The 18,193-nt window shown below is 42.5% G+C and overlaps 1 protein-coding gene across 1 annotated transcript in view; it reads left to right on the top strand.

Annotated features, from left to right (window-relative positions):
• Positions 1-18,193, top strand: part of TUBE1 (tubulin epsilon 1) — a 55,310-nt gene that overhangs the window by 13,899 nt on the left and 23,218 nt on the right. The window contains 4 exon segments of the mRNA XM_073627105.1: positions 6,342-6,399; positions 10,078-10,193; positions 11,035-11,156; positions 11,626-11,813. Of these exon segments, the coding sequence (XP_073483206.1) occupies positions 6,342-6,399; positions 10,078-10,193; positions 11,035-11,156; positions 11,626-11,813 (484 nt within the window).

The following is an 18,193-nucleotide window of genomic DNA, read 5'->3' as shown; positions in this document are numbered from 1 at the left end:
TAGGCGCCAGGCGCCTGAATAGGGGGTGGCAGCAGCGCCCATGCATAGATTCATGCAAATAGAGTGCTGGTGTCTGCAAGGTATGTAACAAAAGCCGGAAGTGGACACTGCACCTAAAAACGGCAACATTATCCAGTGGGGACACCAGCTAATAGGAAAAATATCATAAAAACATAAAAAATCAATCCCCACTGACCCCAAGGAACCAACCGGATCATTAGACAGTGAAGCAGATTAAAAAATTCATATTATGTACCCGCGCCATCTCTATACATTAACTATATCAAAATCCAGTGTACACATAAGAGAGGGAAAAAAGAAAAGAATGAGCACAAACCTATCTGATCTTATTTGTCTGATATAAAGCAGTTGAGATCAAACTCAACATTTAACCCCCTAGGGACCGCAACCCGGGTTTCATGGATCCACAGGGATTCCCGCTGACTCAACTGCCTTATATAATTACCCCCTCTCCAGTGTTTGGTAACTTTTTCCAAACCCCAGAATTGTAAGCTTCTCCGATCCCTGGTATGGAAAATCCTGAAATGTTTAGACACGTTATGTGTTTTCACACCTCTTTTAATATTACTTACATGTTCTGCTATGCGGACCCCCATGGGTCTAGAAGTTCTCCTCACATACTGGAGTCCGCAATCGCATTGCAGCATGTATACCACCCCCACCGTATCACACGTGATTAGGTTTTTTATCTGGTAAGTTCTATTGGTGGTGGAGGCAATAAATTCCTTCCTTTTTTTTGAGGTTGTGTTTACATTGCTTACATCAGGGGTCCTCAAACTTTTTAGACAGGTGGCCAGTTCACGGTCCCTCAGACTGTTGGGGGGCCGCACTATAGTTTACAAAAATATTAACTAATTCCTATGCACACATCTTATTTGCAGTGCAAAAAAAAAAAACAGGAAAAAACAGTACAATATTTAAAATAAAGAACAATTGTAATCAATATGAACTTATCAGTATTTCACAGACTCCCCTCATTACAGAACCACTCCCAATCACAGACCCCCCCTCCCCATCACAGACTCACACCATAACAAAGCCCCCCATGACAGATCCCCCCCATATCACAGATTCCCCATCACAGATCCCCCCCCCCATAACACAGATCCCCCCCCCATAACACAGATTCCCCCCCCCCATATCACAGATCCCCCCCCCCATATCACAGATCCCCCACAGATCCCCCCCATATCACAGATCCCCCAATCGATATTACACTGCCGCCCCTTGTATAACACAGCACTCCCCGTCCCCTCTGTTACCTGTATCACACAAGACACGAAGCATGGTAAGTCTGGACAAAGGGCGGGACTTTGCAAGTGAAAGGCAGGTGATTGATTCCTGGGACCGCCCCGATGCCTAGTAACCAATCGCCTGCTTCTTAACACAAAAGGTCCTTTGTCCAGACCTGTCATGTTTCCTGTCCTGTGTGATAAAAGTAGCAGAGGGCAGGGGGAGTGCTGCGATGTTAAAGGGGCAGTCCGCGGGCCGGATAAAAAACGCAGGAGGGCCGGATTCGGCCCGTGGACCGTAGTTTGAGGACCCCTGGCTTACATGTTGGGCATTTCCCACATGCATAAAACTAAAAATTCTGTTTTTCTTTTATCACAGGAGGATCCACCACACTTGGGGCTAACATATTCCTCAAGGTTCACACTTGAAACGGATGCGGCTGACGGCAGGGGTGCGGTGCGTCCCTGTTCTCAGTTTCAGGGACGAATCAGGCCCGAATTTTTGCCTTAACTCGGACCTGAAACTGAGCCAAAGACACAAAGATCCCTTGTGCAATCTGCTCCAGAAATATGTGAACTGACTCCATTGAGAGCCGGTCACAATCTCCTGTCATGCGAATTGAATGCGGAGAAACACATATCCAATTTGCACTAGTGTGAACACAGTCTTAACTGCTTGCCGACCAGCCGCCGTTGTTATACGGTGGCAGGTTGGCTCTCCTGTGCGAATCGCCGTAGGGCTACGTCGGCAGGCGCAGTTGCAGGAGCGTGCCCGCGGGTTGAGCGGACTCTGTCCACTGGCGACCCGCGATTGCCTAGTACAGAGGCAGAACGGGGATCTGCCTTTTGTAAACAAGGCGAATCCCCGTTCTGACAGGGGACATGTCAGAGATTTACTGTGCCCAGTGATCGGGAACAGTGATCTCTGTCATGTCCCTGGCAGCCCATCCCCCCCCCTACAGTTAGAACACACCTAGGGAACACAGCCAACCCCTTAATCGCCCCCTAGTGTTAACCGCTTACCTGCCACTGTAATTTTTACATTGATCAGGGCATTTTTATAGCACTGATCAATGTAATAATATCACTGGGCCCTAAAAAGTGTAAATTGGGGTTAGATTTGTCCGCCGCAATGTCGCAGTTCCGCTAAAAATTGCAGATCGCCGCCATTACCAGTAAAGACAATAAAAAATAAAAAAAAGTCAATAAATCCATCCTATAGTTTGTAGATGTGCTAACTTTTGCGCAAACTAATCAATATACACCTATTGGGATTTTTTTTTTTCTTCAATATGTAGAAGAATATATATCGGCCTAAACTTTATATATATATATATATATATATATATATATATATATATATATATATATATATTATATTATATTTATTGCATGTGTATAAATATATATAATGTAAAAAAAAAGTATTTCTTTTTTTAAATTGTCGCATTTGTTTGTTTATAGCGCAAAAAATAAAAACCGTATAGGTGATCAAATGCCACCAAAAGAAAACTCTTGTGGGGGGGAAAAAAGAACATCAATTTTGTTTGGGTACAATGTCGCACAACCGCGCAATTGTCAGTTAAAGCGACACAGTGCCGTATCGCAAAATATTGCCTGGTCATTAAAGGGACATGATCGTAGTGGTTCAAAGTGTTCATTGGCCCATTAAAATCATGCTTGTGAGGCTCATGTATTTTGGTTTGTGGCGTGTGGCCAATATCGGCGCCTATTCACAAGTGACCATTTTCCTGGAGTAAAAGCCATAAATAAAAATGTGTTTAGAAATCCCATTCTTTCCTATGTAGCTGGTTTGCATCTATGCAATACAGTTTAGTGTATATTTAAGGGGAACTACCGTATATGTGGCACGTGTGTGCATTACCTCATGTGTTGTAATTCACACCTAAGTGTAAATAGGCCCCTAGTCAATAGTCCTATATAGTCCAATAGCTTACATCAGGTTATAGGACTGCCTTTACCAAGACCTCTTTACTGGCACCTCCCTGGCTTTTAAATCTGTCATGAAAGAAAACCTAATGAATTACATTTTTACCTTTCTGACAATGTTAGCTGGTCATACTGACTTTCTGGCTTCAATACTTCAACTCTTATATGCCTAGAGGTCATTGAAACCTAGACTCACCGGCCAACTTAAAGTGGTTGTAAACCAGAGAAATCAAAATTTAAAATGAACAAGTCTACCTTATTCAGCAAAGCAGCAGAAGACATCTGTGCTCATTCTGCCCGGGAAAGGAGCAGTCATCTAAAATCCTCCGCTTGCTGTGGGGGCACTCTGCAGGGGGGGGGGGGGGGGGGCGCTAGCAGGGAACCCGAGAAGAGGATCAGGGCTGCTCTGTGCAAAACCATTATACAGAGCAGGCAAGTATAACTTGTTTGTTATTTAAAAAAATATATAACCTATATAAACCTGAGCCTTTAGAATCTCTTTAACCCTCAGTTGATTTGCAATTTTGCTGCTGCTATATATTTGTTTTTGTACGTTTGTTTACCTTTTACGCCAGATCAGTAACACAGATGTCAAACCCAATTTCATTGCTGACCGTATCATAATTATGGTTGCCATTAAGGGGTCATTTCTATCTCTAATGCCCCGTACACACGATCGGAAATTCCCCCAGCAAAAGACCGATGAGAGCTTTTGGTCAGAAAATGCGACCGTGTGTATGCTTCATCAGACTTTTGCTGGCGGAATTCCCGCCAGCAAAAGATTGAGAGCAGGTTCTGAATTTTTCGGTCGGAAAAAGTTCCTATACGAAAATGCCATCGTCTGTATAAATTCCGACGCGCAAAATTCCTATGCATGCTCGGAAGTATTGAACCAAACTTTCTCGGCTCATCGTAGTGTTGTACGTCACCGTGTTCTTGACGGTCAAAAGTTCAGAGAACTTTTGTGTGACCGTGTGTATGCAAGGCAAACTTGAGCGGAATTCCGTCGGAGAAACCATCCAGGTTTTTTCCAACAGAAAATCCTCTCGTGTGTATGCGGCATAAGACTATGTAGATATATCTATTCTTTATGATACCAGCAGTGTGCAACCCTCCTTTTAAACTGACACAAAATTGTAGTATTCTCCTAATAATAATTATAAATAAATGTCCAGAGCACCCCATTCTCCTTACATAAGATATCATGAGCCCCCCTACCATCAGAGGTCAAGAGTACCCCACCCTCTCTTACATCACAGTGTACCCCCTTACCTTGCGCTGCTGCCGGGAAGAAGCTGGGGGAAGAGCTGGGAAGCAGGAAGTGTATGGTCTACAGGAGAACCAGAGGAGGAATGGAGCCAGCTGCCAGGTTCTGCTGAATGCTGAGAACAGGGGAGGTGGAGATGAGGGGTGCTGCTACTGCACAGAGAGGCACAGGATCTGTAGGAGGAGTTCTATCCTCCTCTCTACTGCTGAGACAGGGGGCAGAGACTAGCATCTCCAGGGATGCCTGGAGAAGCACAGGATCTGGCTGAGGAGTTCTGTCTTCCTTTCTGCTGCTGAGATAAGGTGGGGGGGTGGAAATGAGGGGGGTGCTGCAGCTGCAGGAGAGGTGCGAGGGCCACATGAAATGGCCTGGCAGACCAGATTTGGCCCACAGGCCCTGTGTTTGACGCGTGTAGGTTAACAGAATTGACTACTACTTCTAAGTTCTTGCTACATAGAGATCTGTTGTTATATCTGACTTGTCTTGCATTACTTGTATACTATGTTTTGCATATAATCAGATGCATACTTTTGTGTTTTTGGGGAAAAAAAGATATGTATTTTTGATTTTAAATTTCTTATGTTTACTTATTGAAACTGAGAAGGTAACCATTCAATAAACTCCATACCCAAAACCAAAAATGATATATTGTAGTTTATCAGTCCTTAGATGTTGTGGCTTCATCAGTTTTCACTTTTCAAGCAAAGAACATTTTATCAAGTACAGAAAATACTTGTTGATCTTGCCAGAAATGCAGTGTCTTTGTCACTTCTTGTAAGCTTAACAGAGTGCAAAGAACCTTATTTCTATTGTGTAAACTATTAATATCAATAATCTACCATGTAATGGATGCGAACAAAGGCAGCAATCCAGCATATATTGCAACCTTGGATGCCCCCATAGATACACTGAAGAAATTATGACAGACCCGAAAGGGCAAGAAGTGTGTTATTCACAGAATTACCAGGTGAAGTTGAGGGGGGGGGGGGGCCTGAAAGGAAAGCTAACCACTTAAAGCGGAAGTAAACTCTACTGTTTAGGCTTACCTATAGGTACTGTAAATATCTCCTAAACATGCACCGTCTAGGAGATAGTTACTGTATAGGCCGCCGATTACGTCATCTGCGCATGTGCTCTGAAGGAACAGCCGCCCATGCCGTTTTTTCAGGGCCCTGTGCCGTGACCGGCAGCTGCCGTGCACGTGCGCGGGAGTGACGTTGTCGCGGCTCCGTCAATCGCAGAGCCGGAGCCTGCGAACCCTGAAGAAACACCGGGCAAGATGTCAGTCGTCTCAGTGGGGTGCAGGCGCCGATGAGAGGGCTTCGTTCTAAGGTAAGTATTTCATAGTGAGCTAGTATGCGATACATACTAGTTTTATTATGCCTTTGTCTGCACGGGTGTGATTTCACTGCTGCCCAGCCATTCAACTGATTCAATTCAGCAGCCGAAGATCCTAAACCTGGAAAGAAGATGGACGAAGATGGAAGTGTCGGGGGAGCTGTCACAGTGCTGCGCTGTAGGGCTCTGTTAGCAGGCAAGTCTGTCATAATGTGCTAGTATTCAGTGCATACTAGCGCATTATGACTTAAACCTGCAGGGGGACCAGTTTTTTTTTTTTTTTTTTTTTCTTTTTTTTTTTCTTTTTTTTAGGAGGTTATGATGTGAGAGGATGCAAACCTGTTGTCTTGGAGTACTTTTACAGTCTGAGAGGAAAAGTGATATGTGACAATACTCTTTAGGCAGAAGTGCAATGTACAACAATATCTCAGTATTTAGACATGGTAAAATGCTTACCAGTGTCCCAGTCATTTTGTTGTGAATAGGAGAGTTTAAATATTGTTTAAAAAGAAAAACTGTCTTTTATTTTCCAGAACTGAAACTGTCAGACCAGATGTTCAAAGAGGGAAGATTTGCTCACTTAAAGCACGGGTAAGACAAATGAAACTGATTGCATCTAGAATTGCCATCTCAAAAAGTACCAGTGCTGTTATGACTGCACAATAATGTAGCTTCTGTCCTGCTGATCACACAAAGTACAAATATGGATTATCAAAAAATATATTACAAATATTTCTAAGTCATGTGCAACCCAATTATGCTATGAACCAAATTAGCACTATACTCATACTCTTATTCATTGCTAAATATGCGGTATGTTTTAAGCTACTGTAATTAAACTACTTTCTGAAATCCCAGATGCACTTTAGCTCCAGCTATAATATTTTAAATGGAAAATTACATACACAGTAAGACATAAGCACCTGTGTGGTGTTGTGTTTTTTTTGTTTTTTTTGTGGCATCCACAAAAAAATCCTTTTGTGAGGAGGACCAACAAGATAGTCCTTCAGATAAGCTAATTGTCAATTGCTGCAAGGTTCCTCCAAGGTTTCTGAACATCCAAACCACCACGGGTGGGAAAGAAATTCAACTAGAAGAGAGGAGCAGAGAGCACCTCTAATGCCCCGTACACACGAGCGGAATTTATGTCGGAAAAATCTTGGATGGGTTTTTCCAACAGAATTCCTCTCAAGCTTGGCTTGCATACACACGGTCATATACTGTGTGTTCCGTTCTCTGAACTTTCGACCGCCAAGAACGCGGTGACGTACAACACTACGACTAGCTGAGAAAATGAAGTTCAGTGCTTCTGAGCATGCGTCGAATTGTTTCCGAGCATGCGTGTTTTTTTGCGCATCGGAATTGCATACAGATGAATGGAATTTCCATCAATAACTTTTTCCGTCGGAAAAATAGAGAACCAGCTCTCAAACTTTTGCTGGCAGAAATTCAGACAGAAAAAGTTGGATGGAGCATACACACGGTCGGAATATCCGACCAAAAGCTCCCATCACACTTTTTTTGACGGAAATTCGGTCTGTGTGTATGCAGCATAAAGCCGCTTACACACGAGCTGAATGTCCGACAGAAAAAGTCAGACGGGAAATTTTCATCTATTCCAATCGTGTGTATGCCTCATCGGACTTTTTTTTTTTTCGAAAATTCTGACGGACCTAGAAATGCAACATGTTCTAAATATTTCTGACAGAACCAATTCCTGTCGGGAAAACCGATCGTCTGTATGCTGTTCCGACGGACCGAAAACGACGCATGCTCTGAAGCAAGTACGAGACAGAAGCTATTGGCTACTAGCTATTGAACTTCCTTTTTCTAGTCCCGTCGTAAGTGTTGTACGTCACTCTGCTCTGGACGGTCAGACTTTGGTCAGACTTTGGGTTGACCGTGTGTAGGCAAGACCGCTTGAATGGAATTCCGTCGGAGAAACCTTCGGAGTTTATTCCGATGGCAAAACCGGTCGCGTGTACGCAGCATTAGAGTATCCTCTAAAATCAATAAAGAAAAGAAAAAACACTGGAGCTTGCCTCTTACAGTGGCCTGGATAATGTACACAGGGGTTGATTTACTAAAACTGGAGAATGCAAAATCTGGTGAAGCTCTACATAGAAACCAATCATCTTCCAGGCTTTTTTTTGCTTAATAGAATAAGCTGAAATTAGAAGCTGATTGGCTACCATGCACTAGATTTTGCACTCTAAAGTTTTAGTAAATCAACCCCCAAAGTATATCTCGTCTATGCACAAATCATGAGCTAGAGGAAGGACGTTTTCCCAAACAACTTCCACTCATGATATTTCTATGCAAACAAAAAAAATGGCTTACCGAGATACACTCCTTGTGTTATCCCAGCCATTGAAGAAGGTGCGGTTCCAGTGTTTTATTTTAATTGAATCTAAAGGATATACTTAGTACTTTCCAATTCTTCGTACTTTTTTTCTTTCTTAGTTTCCTTTTTTTATTATTATTTTAATAATAAGACTTGGTCAGTCACTGAGAGGAGCGGCCATCTTGTCTATTGCATGGGTTAATGGTTTGCGGTGTCACAGTTGGCTTCTGAAGCAGGCTTCATTGTTCATGTAATGAATCCAAATGCTTCAGGTGGATGCACATTGGTTAAATTTGTCTTGGAATCAAGCTGTTGGCTCCTCCAGGCGAGGATAACTGGGTACGTTCGGGAACCCATTCCCTAGTGGTAAGGTGGTTGGTTTTGTTCTCCAGCATTTGTGTATTACAATTCTAGCTGCTATAAGAAATAGAAGAACGTTCTTGGCATTTGAAATTAATCCTGGGAGCATGGGGAGAAGGGCAGTTTCTGGTGTCCTCAAGATTGAAAAGCTATTGTTTTATATATTGAAAAGATCTTTATCCAGAGGGCCTTGATCAAGGGGCAGGACCACCAGATATGTAGTCTACTATCTTTCTCTTTCATGCAACACCAGAAACAATCCTACACTGAGTGAAAATATTTTTTATGCTAATTTCCAACTTGCAAAATTTGTGACGTTTAAACTGATTAGGCTGTTAATAATGTTTAATTGTTCAGACTACCGATGAGTAACAAAATGTGCATAATAGGCTACACAGAAATAGGCTTATTTAATGAGACAGGCAGGTTAAAAAGCTAATTTCAATAGTCGCATGGTGACATGTTGCTGCTCAGCAGCTTTCTCATGTGCTCCCAGTGTGGTTGGACGACGTACCTCCAGGCGGTGAGTCCTTGACACCTTTGGCTCACAGGAAGTAAGTTGAATGAAGTTGGGCATCATTCATCATATGAGGACCAACACCGGATCAGAGTGGTGAATCTGTTGGGGGCAGCGCTGGAGATGGAGAATTACAGCGAGAATTTTTTTTTTTTATTTCTCATTTTAACAGTTTGCAGGGTATTTTTATTTTTTGTGCTTGAGCTTTAATCCAAGCCCTAAAACAGACCTGTGGTGTGATAAGACTGTGAACTGACTGCTGATTTATACAGCAGTCATCCCCAGGACCTCCTAAATTCTAGGTGGCGCTCTTATCCTAATGGCACCAATTACTTGGTTTTTCAGTAACCAGTCCCTTTTCCTTTTCCCTTGTTTCCTTATTGGCTGCAAATTGCAGAAAGGAAAGTGGAAGAAGCAGGCTACAGAATGACCATTAAAACTTTAATCTCAAAGTGCTTGTGGTAAAATTAGCTTGGCATGTGTTCAGACAGTCCTGTATCATCTGGTAGCCTTTGACTACTTTTTCCACTTACCAGTTGCACTTTACAGTTCTTTACACTTCGACATCAAACCAGGGTACTTGGTAAATATTTCCACGGCTTAAGACTCTTGATGCTAAAAGCCCCCACCATTTGCATAACAGCAGAAGGAACCTTAGCTGAATGGTTCTTAGCACCCCTTACCACACTCACATTGGAGAACGGTAATGGCAGGACCAGTACCTATGTGTGCAGGTCCACTAATGATTGGTAGAATCGTGTTAATGTGGGTTACAACACTTTCATTGCTTTTTACAAAGCCTTAGTATTATGCTTCTTTTTTTTGTTTTGTTTTTTTGCTTAGATGATACTTTAACATTTTGAAAGTTTATGCTCCTTTTCACATTCCTGAAATCAAGTGCTTAACAAACATCACAACATTAAATTAAAAGTCCCTCACAAACACATGTGAGAAACGGCAGTATTTTGCCTAGTGCCTGTAAATACAGTGCTCAATGTCATGCTAAATGTGTTTTTGTGTTTTGTTTTGTTTTTTTTTGTCCCCCTAGGCTGTCTTGATAGATATGGAAGAAGGTGTTGTAAACGAGATATTACAAGGGCCTCTTCGAGACCTTTTTGATAGCAAGCAGCTCATTACTGATGTGTCTGGCTCAGGAAATAATTGGTAAGACCTTTAACACTGCATATCTGTAGGACAGAGCTAATAAATTTAAAATTTTATACAGGTGCGATCAGTAAAATTTTCTTCCAGGCAAGATAAGTTCTCCAAAACTGTTTTTAAAGCATTTCCAAAAGCTACTTTTTATTTTAATTAAAAAAATAGGTTATACTGACCTGCTCTGTGTTATGATATTGCCACAAAGCGTTGACAGGACATTTTTGACTCGCTGGTGCTGTGGCAGGAACCGCTTTAGGATAATATATGGTGTGAACTACGTGGCATGTATTTGTTACAGCAAATATTGCTGAAAAAGTAATTAAAGCGGAAGCAAAGTCCGCTGTATTTTTTTTTTTTTTTTTTTCCTCAAGGCTCCCTAGGTGGGTTATGCCATAATGCACTAGTATGCCCAACATTTTGGTACATTATGGCAGATTTACCTGTCATATGGTGTCCTCCCAGCACAGCGCTGGGACCGTTTAGGCGGGCCCCCGGCGCTTCCATCTTTGCCTAATCTTACTTCAAGGTCCCGTGCCTTTGATAGGCCAGGCCGCGATGACGCCACTCCCGCGCATGCACTTAGGAGGCACATCACCACGGCAGGGATCGGGGCTGTAAATGTTTGCTGAGCTGTGCATTCGCGGCTCAGTGAACATGACAGCTGACAGGCAGAAGGATGCATTTATGGCAAAAGAGACCAATAGGGTGTATTCTGTCATAAATACCCTACCTGGCAGCCATTTGAATAAAAAACAAGTTTACTTCCTCTTTAATATTTCTGAATGAAAAAGTTTATAATGATCACAATGATTTCTGAAGATATATACCTATTAATTTGTATATGTAGGGCAGTTGGTCACAAGCTGTATGGTTCTCAGTACCGGGAGCAAATCGTAGAGAATGTGAGAAGGACAGCTGAGCAATGTGATTGTCTTCAGTGCTTCTTTGTGATTCACTCCATGGGTGGAGGTAAGAAGAATATTATTAGTGGAAATTAAACATGATCATTTATCAGCAGGTTGGTTAGACATCAGATGATTTTCTGTTTACTTGACGAGCATATTTACTATTCAGTGCATGCCGCACAAGCTCATAGGCATTAATAGGATTAACTTGGTTATTTTCAAATAAGTAGACGTTTTATTTAAAAATTCCAACTTGCCCAATCGCTAGCAATGCTAATGCTGTTTAAATGTAATACTTTTAAACACCCAGTCTGTCATATCATCTTATCTGCAGGTGACTGCTTTAATGGAACAACAATTTAAGAAACCGTTTACTATTTAAGCATTGCCACTATATCTATAGGGTATGTTTTACTTGCAAAGCTAGACAAGTTTTGAAACTATCTTGAGGTTACTCCTGCAATAACTATAGACTACCAAAGAATGTGCAAATTCCTAACTCAGTTCTTGTTGAAATTCTTTTCCACCCTCAGGAACAGGATCTGGTTTGGGTACATATGTACTAAATGTGCTTGAGGATGAATTCCCTGAAGTATACAGGTTTGTCACCGCTGTCTACCCATCAGCTGAAGATGATGTTATCACATCACCCTACAACAGTGTTTTAGCCATGAAGGAGCTTACTGAACATGCAGACTGTGTACTTCCCATTGAAAACCAAGTAAGAACCTTTACATTAGTTTTTGTTGATATTATTCTGTAAAAAACATTTTTTACTTTCTGCTATAAAACATATCCAATAATAAAAAAAAAAAAAAATAACATTTCATCATCCATACATTTAGGCCAGAATGTATTCTGCTACACGTCTTCTTTTTTTTTTTTTTACCAATCCCAATAAGTGTATATTGATTAGTTTGTAGACACTATAACTTCCACACAAACCAATGTGTGTGTGTGTGTGTGTATGTATATACTAGATTTAAAAAAAAAAAAATATACTACTAATGGCGGTGATCAGCGATTTTTATAATGGGACTGCGATAGTGCAGTGGGAAATCTGACACTGAGTGGGAACGGACACTGACATCACCAGTGACACTAATACAGTGATCAGTGGTAATACTATACACTGTCACTGTGCTAATGACACTGGCTGGGAAGAGGTTAACATCTCGGGTAATCAAGGGGTTAAATGTGTGCCTAACAATGTGTAATGTGTGCTGCTTTTTTACTAAAGATCCCTTTGTTTCTTCTCTCTGCTTCTCTGCCCTCTATACAGAACTCTCTGTTAATTGTCAACACAAGGCTCTGGGCTGTGATTGGACACAGCCGGTCAGCAGGTCCCGGCTATGAATAATTGGCAGACAGACTCCAGCTGTGTACAATCACAGCGGAAGTCGGTGGTGGAGGGTGCGCGTCTGCTCGCCCTAAACCCAAAAACAAGCAGCGTTGTACCAGTATGTCGCTTTACCTGTATAGGCTGCCTGCCCACCCGCAGTATAGTGCGGGTGGTCCGGAAGTAGTTAATATCAGCATGTGTTTTGTATGTGTGTCTTTATTTGAGAAAAAAAAAAGCATATACTGTATATCAGGGATATGAAATTAGCGGACCTCCAGCTGTTGCAGAACTACAATTCCCATGAGGCATAGCAAGACTCTGATAACCACAAGCATGACACCCAGAGGCAGAGGCATGATGGGACTTGTAGTTTTGCAACAGCTGGAGGTCCGCTAATTGCATATCCCTGCTGTATATAGTGACACACTGGCTGACAGGATTGTGGACTGTGTGTATGTTTCACTTAGGCTTCTCACCTACACATTATGGAAGGCTCCAGGGTTGTGTGTGACATGGAGATAAACTTAATACAGTGCCTCGAAAAAGTATTCATACCACTTAAAATTTTTTTTGTCATGCTACAACCAAAAATTGTAAATGTATTTTATGTGATAGACCAACACAAAGTGGTACATAATTGTGAAGTGGAAGGAAAATGATAAATGATCAACATTTTTTACAAATAAATATCTGACAAGTGTGGCATGCATTTGTAATCAGCCCCCTTTGCTCTGATACCCCTAACTAAATTCTACTGGAACCAATTGCCTTCAGAAGTCACCTAATTAGTAAATAAAGTCTACCTGTGTGTAATTTAAACTTGGTATAATAACAGCTGTTCTGTGAAGCCTTCAGAGGTTTGCTAGAGATCCTTAGTGAAAAAACAGCATCATAAAGGCCAGCAGGGGCGGAGTGGCAACTCATGGGGCCCCCTGTGGCCCCACCTACATATTGCACTGCCCACATTACATTAGTTTGTCACAGAATTTCTCTAAACTGTGTTCAAAATAAATGTTTATTATAGAAAATAAAGAGAAATAAACTTACATTAAAAGTGCAACAATGGTACATTTCCAAAAATAAGGTTTTCATAAACTAACACAATATAACAGGTGCAACAAATGTCTTAGCTGAACAGTTTAAAGGGGTTGTCATGTTCACAGGGTTTTATTTTTATAAAAAAAAAAACAAAAGAAAAAAAACATACCTTTTATACTTACCTGCTCTGTGCAAGGGTTTTGCACAGAGCAGCCCGACTCTCTTCTTCTGGGGCGCTCCTGGATTCTCCCATTCATCACATGCCTCCGCAGAGAGCCGCTTTCTATGGGGGCATCCGTGTGGGCGCGTTCCCTTGTCCCATTGACACAGACAGTGGGACTTGGCCCCGCCCCCTGATTCTGTGTCACTGGATTTGATTGACAGCAATGGGAGCCAATGGCTTCGGCTGCTATCAATCTATCCAATCAGTATTTTTCTTACCCGAGCCATGTCGCTGGAACAGACGGGCTCAGGTAAGAAAAAGGGGGGGCTCTGGGGGCAGTTGCAGTAAAAAAAGGTTTTTCACCTTAATGCATAGAATGCACGAAGGTGAAAAACCTTGAGACTTTACTACCACTTTTAATAATAAAATATACGAAAAATAAAAAGCTCTGACCAGCATGTTACAAAATGATGGCGCTAGAAGTACTCTCACTCTGACTTTCCCGACGATACCATACATGTGTGGCGCCATTTATTGTTTACATACATGTGCTCGTCCTACATAACACCCTAGATTGGTGTGCTATACATTTTATTTATTTTTTTTTATAATTTTTATTTGTTTTCTATAATTTACACTGACCACCACTGTAAAGGATATTCCTCTCATTGACCACCATTACAAGGGGCATTCTTCCTACAGGCCACCAATGTAAGGAGCATTTTCTTCACTGACCAACAATATAAGGGACGTTCTTCCTACTGACTACCAAATGTAAGAAGCGTTCTTCCCACTGACCACCAAAGTAAGACATATTTCCCACCAATGTAAGGAGCATTCTTCCCACTGATCAACAATGTAAGGGACTTTTTTCTCACTGACCATCAATGTAAGGGACATTCTTCCCACTGTGGGAGGAGGACAGGGGGGGCGCCGTGGGAGGAGGAGGGGGAACTCCATGGGGCGAGGACAGAGGGGGGACTATGTGGCACCTTTTTGCTTTGGGGGAGAGAATAGGTATTGGGGGGGGTGCTTTGGGAGTGGGGAGGCCCCCTCTCAACAATCTCCACCATGTGTGCATCCGTGCTACTTGCCCCCCTCCCCCTTCCAGGTTATGGTGTTCCCCTCCACTGTATCTATAAAATATACACAGACTTCAGATCATCAGCTCATCTCTTGCAGTAAAATATCTCTCCGGCTCCTCCTCGTCCTCATGTCTGTGTACATCAGAACATTGGAGCCGAGGAAGGGGAAGAGGATCCTCCTTGAGCTGTATGAGGCTGTCAGTGGAGACTGGGAGTGGGGACTGCCACAGAAGAGTGATTGCCGCATGTGGGACGCCGGGCGGGCCTCGTGTGCCCAAGCTAGCGTACCCCTGTCAGATTAGTTACCGGAGCTCAGTGCTGGAAGTTTTCTAGCACTGGGCTCCAGGATTGACACTGATAACACACTGACCTGCTGCTGCACACAAGGCTCCAAGATGACTCAGTTCTGTCTACAGTGCACTCTGCAGCCTCCAGCTCTCTCACCAGCTGTCACCTGCGGGAGGAATGTGTACTGTGGCTTAGCCCTTCTGTTGAATTCCCCAGGGGGAGAGGTGGCCGGAGCACCTGTCTCTGCCATAATTCCCATGGCTCCATGTTCGCTCTGATCCCTGCCAGTACCTGAGTTCTTTCATATAGCCGCATCAACCGCCGGCAGGGATGCCATAGCTCACTGCCTGCATGGGGTATAAACTGCCTCTATTCTCCATGATAAATTTGTGGGCACCTCCCATGGGTGAACTGAGCCTCTCATGGGGCCCCCCTGACCCCGAGCAGTGACCGAATGGTCAGACCGCCCTTGAACGCCAAGGAACACACCAGACAGGTCAGGGATAAAGTTGTGGATAGGTTTAAAGCAGGGTTAGGTTTTTAAAAAAATATCCCAAGCTTTGAACATCTTATGGAGCACTGTTCAATTCATCATCCGAAAATGTAGAAAAAAAACAGTGCAGCGCTTAAAATAATAAAACAATAATTCAAAGAATTTTCATATGGACTGTCTAATAACTCTATATTATATAGATAGTCCCAATGAGTGATTCAAAAAGCCAAGTCAACGTAGAGAGAGACACCAACAGACAAGATGAAGAGTCCTCAATAGTGATCAGGTTGCTCAAATAAAATCGTAATAGATGTGCGTCCTTATCTGTGCTTCCACCACTGTTGGTACAGGCCGCTCACCTTACTTCGTGGACCTCTGACCTAACAGAAAGGTCATACAGGCATTCCCCACAGGGGCAATCGGATAGTAAGCTGAGATCCTGTCTTTACGATGTTCCAGTAATCCAGCCTCAGATGACAACAGCAACACCCTCTCATGTATGGGTAGATATCGTTCATGTAAAAATCAATAGAACATACATAGTGCTCTCTGCTTATATTGAAAAGCTTTTTATTAAAAAAAAAAAAATGTTACTTACAAAGGAAGCACTGAAACCCCAGTGCTGGGAGATGGAGCTTGTTTCATAATACAGCATCTCATGATAAAAACTTGAAAGGTGGCTGCAATGACATCAGAGCCTTCCCGTCTGCACGCGTATCGTCCCTGTGGGGGGGGACTTCAGCGTATCACGGGGGCTTAGTCTGGACGTCATGTGTTTGTATATATACTCCTGTCTTAATTACATGCCCGCCCCCCAGCATTCATCCGAAAATGGAAAGTATATGGCACAACTGTAAACCTTCCAAGACATGGCTGTCAACTTAAACTGACAGGCCGGCCAAGGAAAGCATTAATTATAGAATAGCCAAGAGGCCCATGGTAACTCTGGAGGAGCTGCAGAGATCCACAGCTCAGGTGGGAGAATCTGTCCACAGGAAAACTATTAGTTGTGCACTCCACAAGAAAGCCATTTTTTAAAGAAAGCCGTAGGAAGTCCAGTTTACAAGAAGCCATGACACGGTAAACATACAGAAGAAGGTGTTCTGGTCAGATGAGACCAAAATTGAACTTTTTTGGCCTAAAAGCAAAATGCTATGTGTGGTGGTAAACTAACATTGCACATCACCCTGAACACATCCCCACTGTGAAACGTGCTGGTAGCATCATGTTGTAGGGATACTTTTCTTCAGCAGGGACAGGGAAGCTGGTCAGAGTTGATGGGAAGATGGATGGAGCCAAGTATAGGAAAATCTTAGAAGAAAACCTGTTAGAATCTGCAAAAGACTTGATACTGGGGCGGCGGTTCAACTTCCAGCAGGACAATGACCCTAAACATACAGCCAGAGCTACAATGGAATGGTTTAGATGAAATCATATTCATGTGTTAGACTGGAACATTTAAAGTCCAGACCTAAATGCAATTGAGAATCTGTTGCAAGACTTGAAAATTGCTGTTCACAGACGTGCTCTATCCATTCTGACAGAGCTTGAGCTATTTTGCAAAGAAGAATGGGCACAAATTTCACTCTCTAGATGTGCAAAGCTGGTAGAGACATTCCCAAAAAGATTTGCAGTTGTAATTGCAGCGAAAGGTGGTTCTACAAAGTATTGACTCAGGGGGGCTGAATATAAATGCACACCACACTTTTCAGATATTTATTTGTAAAAAAGTTTCAAAACCATTTATCATTTTCTTTCCACTTCACAATTATGTGCCACTTTGTGTTGGTCTGTCACATAAAATTGATTTACATTTTGGTTGTAACATGACAAAATGTAGAACATTTCAAGGGGTATGAATACTTTTTCAAGGCACTGTAGATCCATATCTTGCCTAGCAGCCCAATCTTGTTTTTGGTATCAGCTCTCCACAAGCCTTTATGAGCTGACTGATGCTTGGAGCTCTTTTTTACTCTCTGCTGTTGGGTGAAAAGGCGAGTGCTGACTGAAACTAAAACAAATTACAAGTGTTGCCTCTTTGTTATGAAGAACCCATTAAGGGGCAACCTGTTAGGAACTGACTTGTATTCAGGCTCAGACGTGCAGGTATTTTATTTGTTCTATGTTATGGACTTGCAGTACAAACTTCTGCATTGGAACTGTGTTAGTTTGCTACATTGCAGAAAAAACCTGCATGCACTGTTCTTGGATTTTTCTGTCTGGTTTACCAATGCCACTACCAGTTGAGCCTGTCCCCCTTGCAATATACAGTTATTAGGAGCAACGATGGTGTAGTATATGCTACATGTTTTAAATAGAAAGTTAAGTCTGCCCAAAGAGGCTTTACTGTTCTGAATACATGTTTCTTAAAGAGTATGTTTGGGCAAAAAATAAAAACATGCAGTACTTGCACACTTCCCATGTTTTGTTTCTTTAACCACTTAAGGACCGGAAGAATTTCCCCCTTAAAGGGGTTGTAAATCCTCATGGTTTTTCACTTTTAATGCATTCTATGCATTAAGTTGAACAACCTTCTGTAGTGCTGCAGCCCCCCCGAGGCCCCGTTTTACTTGCCTGACCCGATCCTTTTCTGGCCGGAAAGAGTGCACCAGCTCTACCTGGTGTCTCCTCTCGTGTCCCGATTTGATAGATTGATAGCAGCGCAGCCATTGGCTCCCGCTGCTGTCAATCA

This window comes from Aquarana catesbeiana, linkage group LG04 (assembly GCF_042186555.1).
Source record: "Aquarana catesbeiana isolate 2022-GZ linkage group LG04, ASM4218655v1, whole genome shotgun sequence".
NCBI lineage: Eukaryota > Metazoa > Chordata > Amphibia > Anura > Ranidae > Aquarana > Aquarana catesbeiana.
The sequence above is the reverse complement of the archived record's forward strand: the minus strand, read 5'-3'. Positions and strand labels throughout refer to the sequence as shown.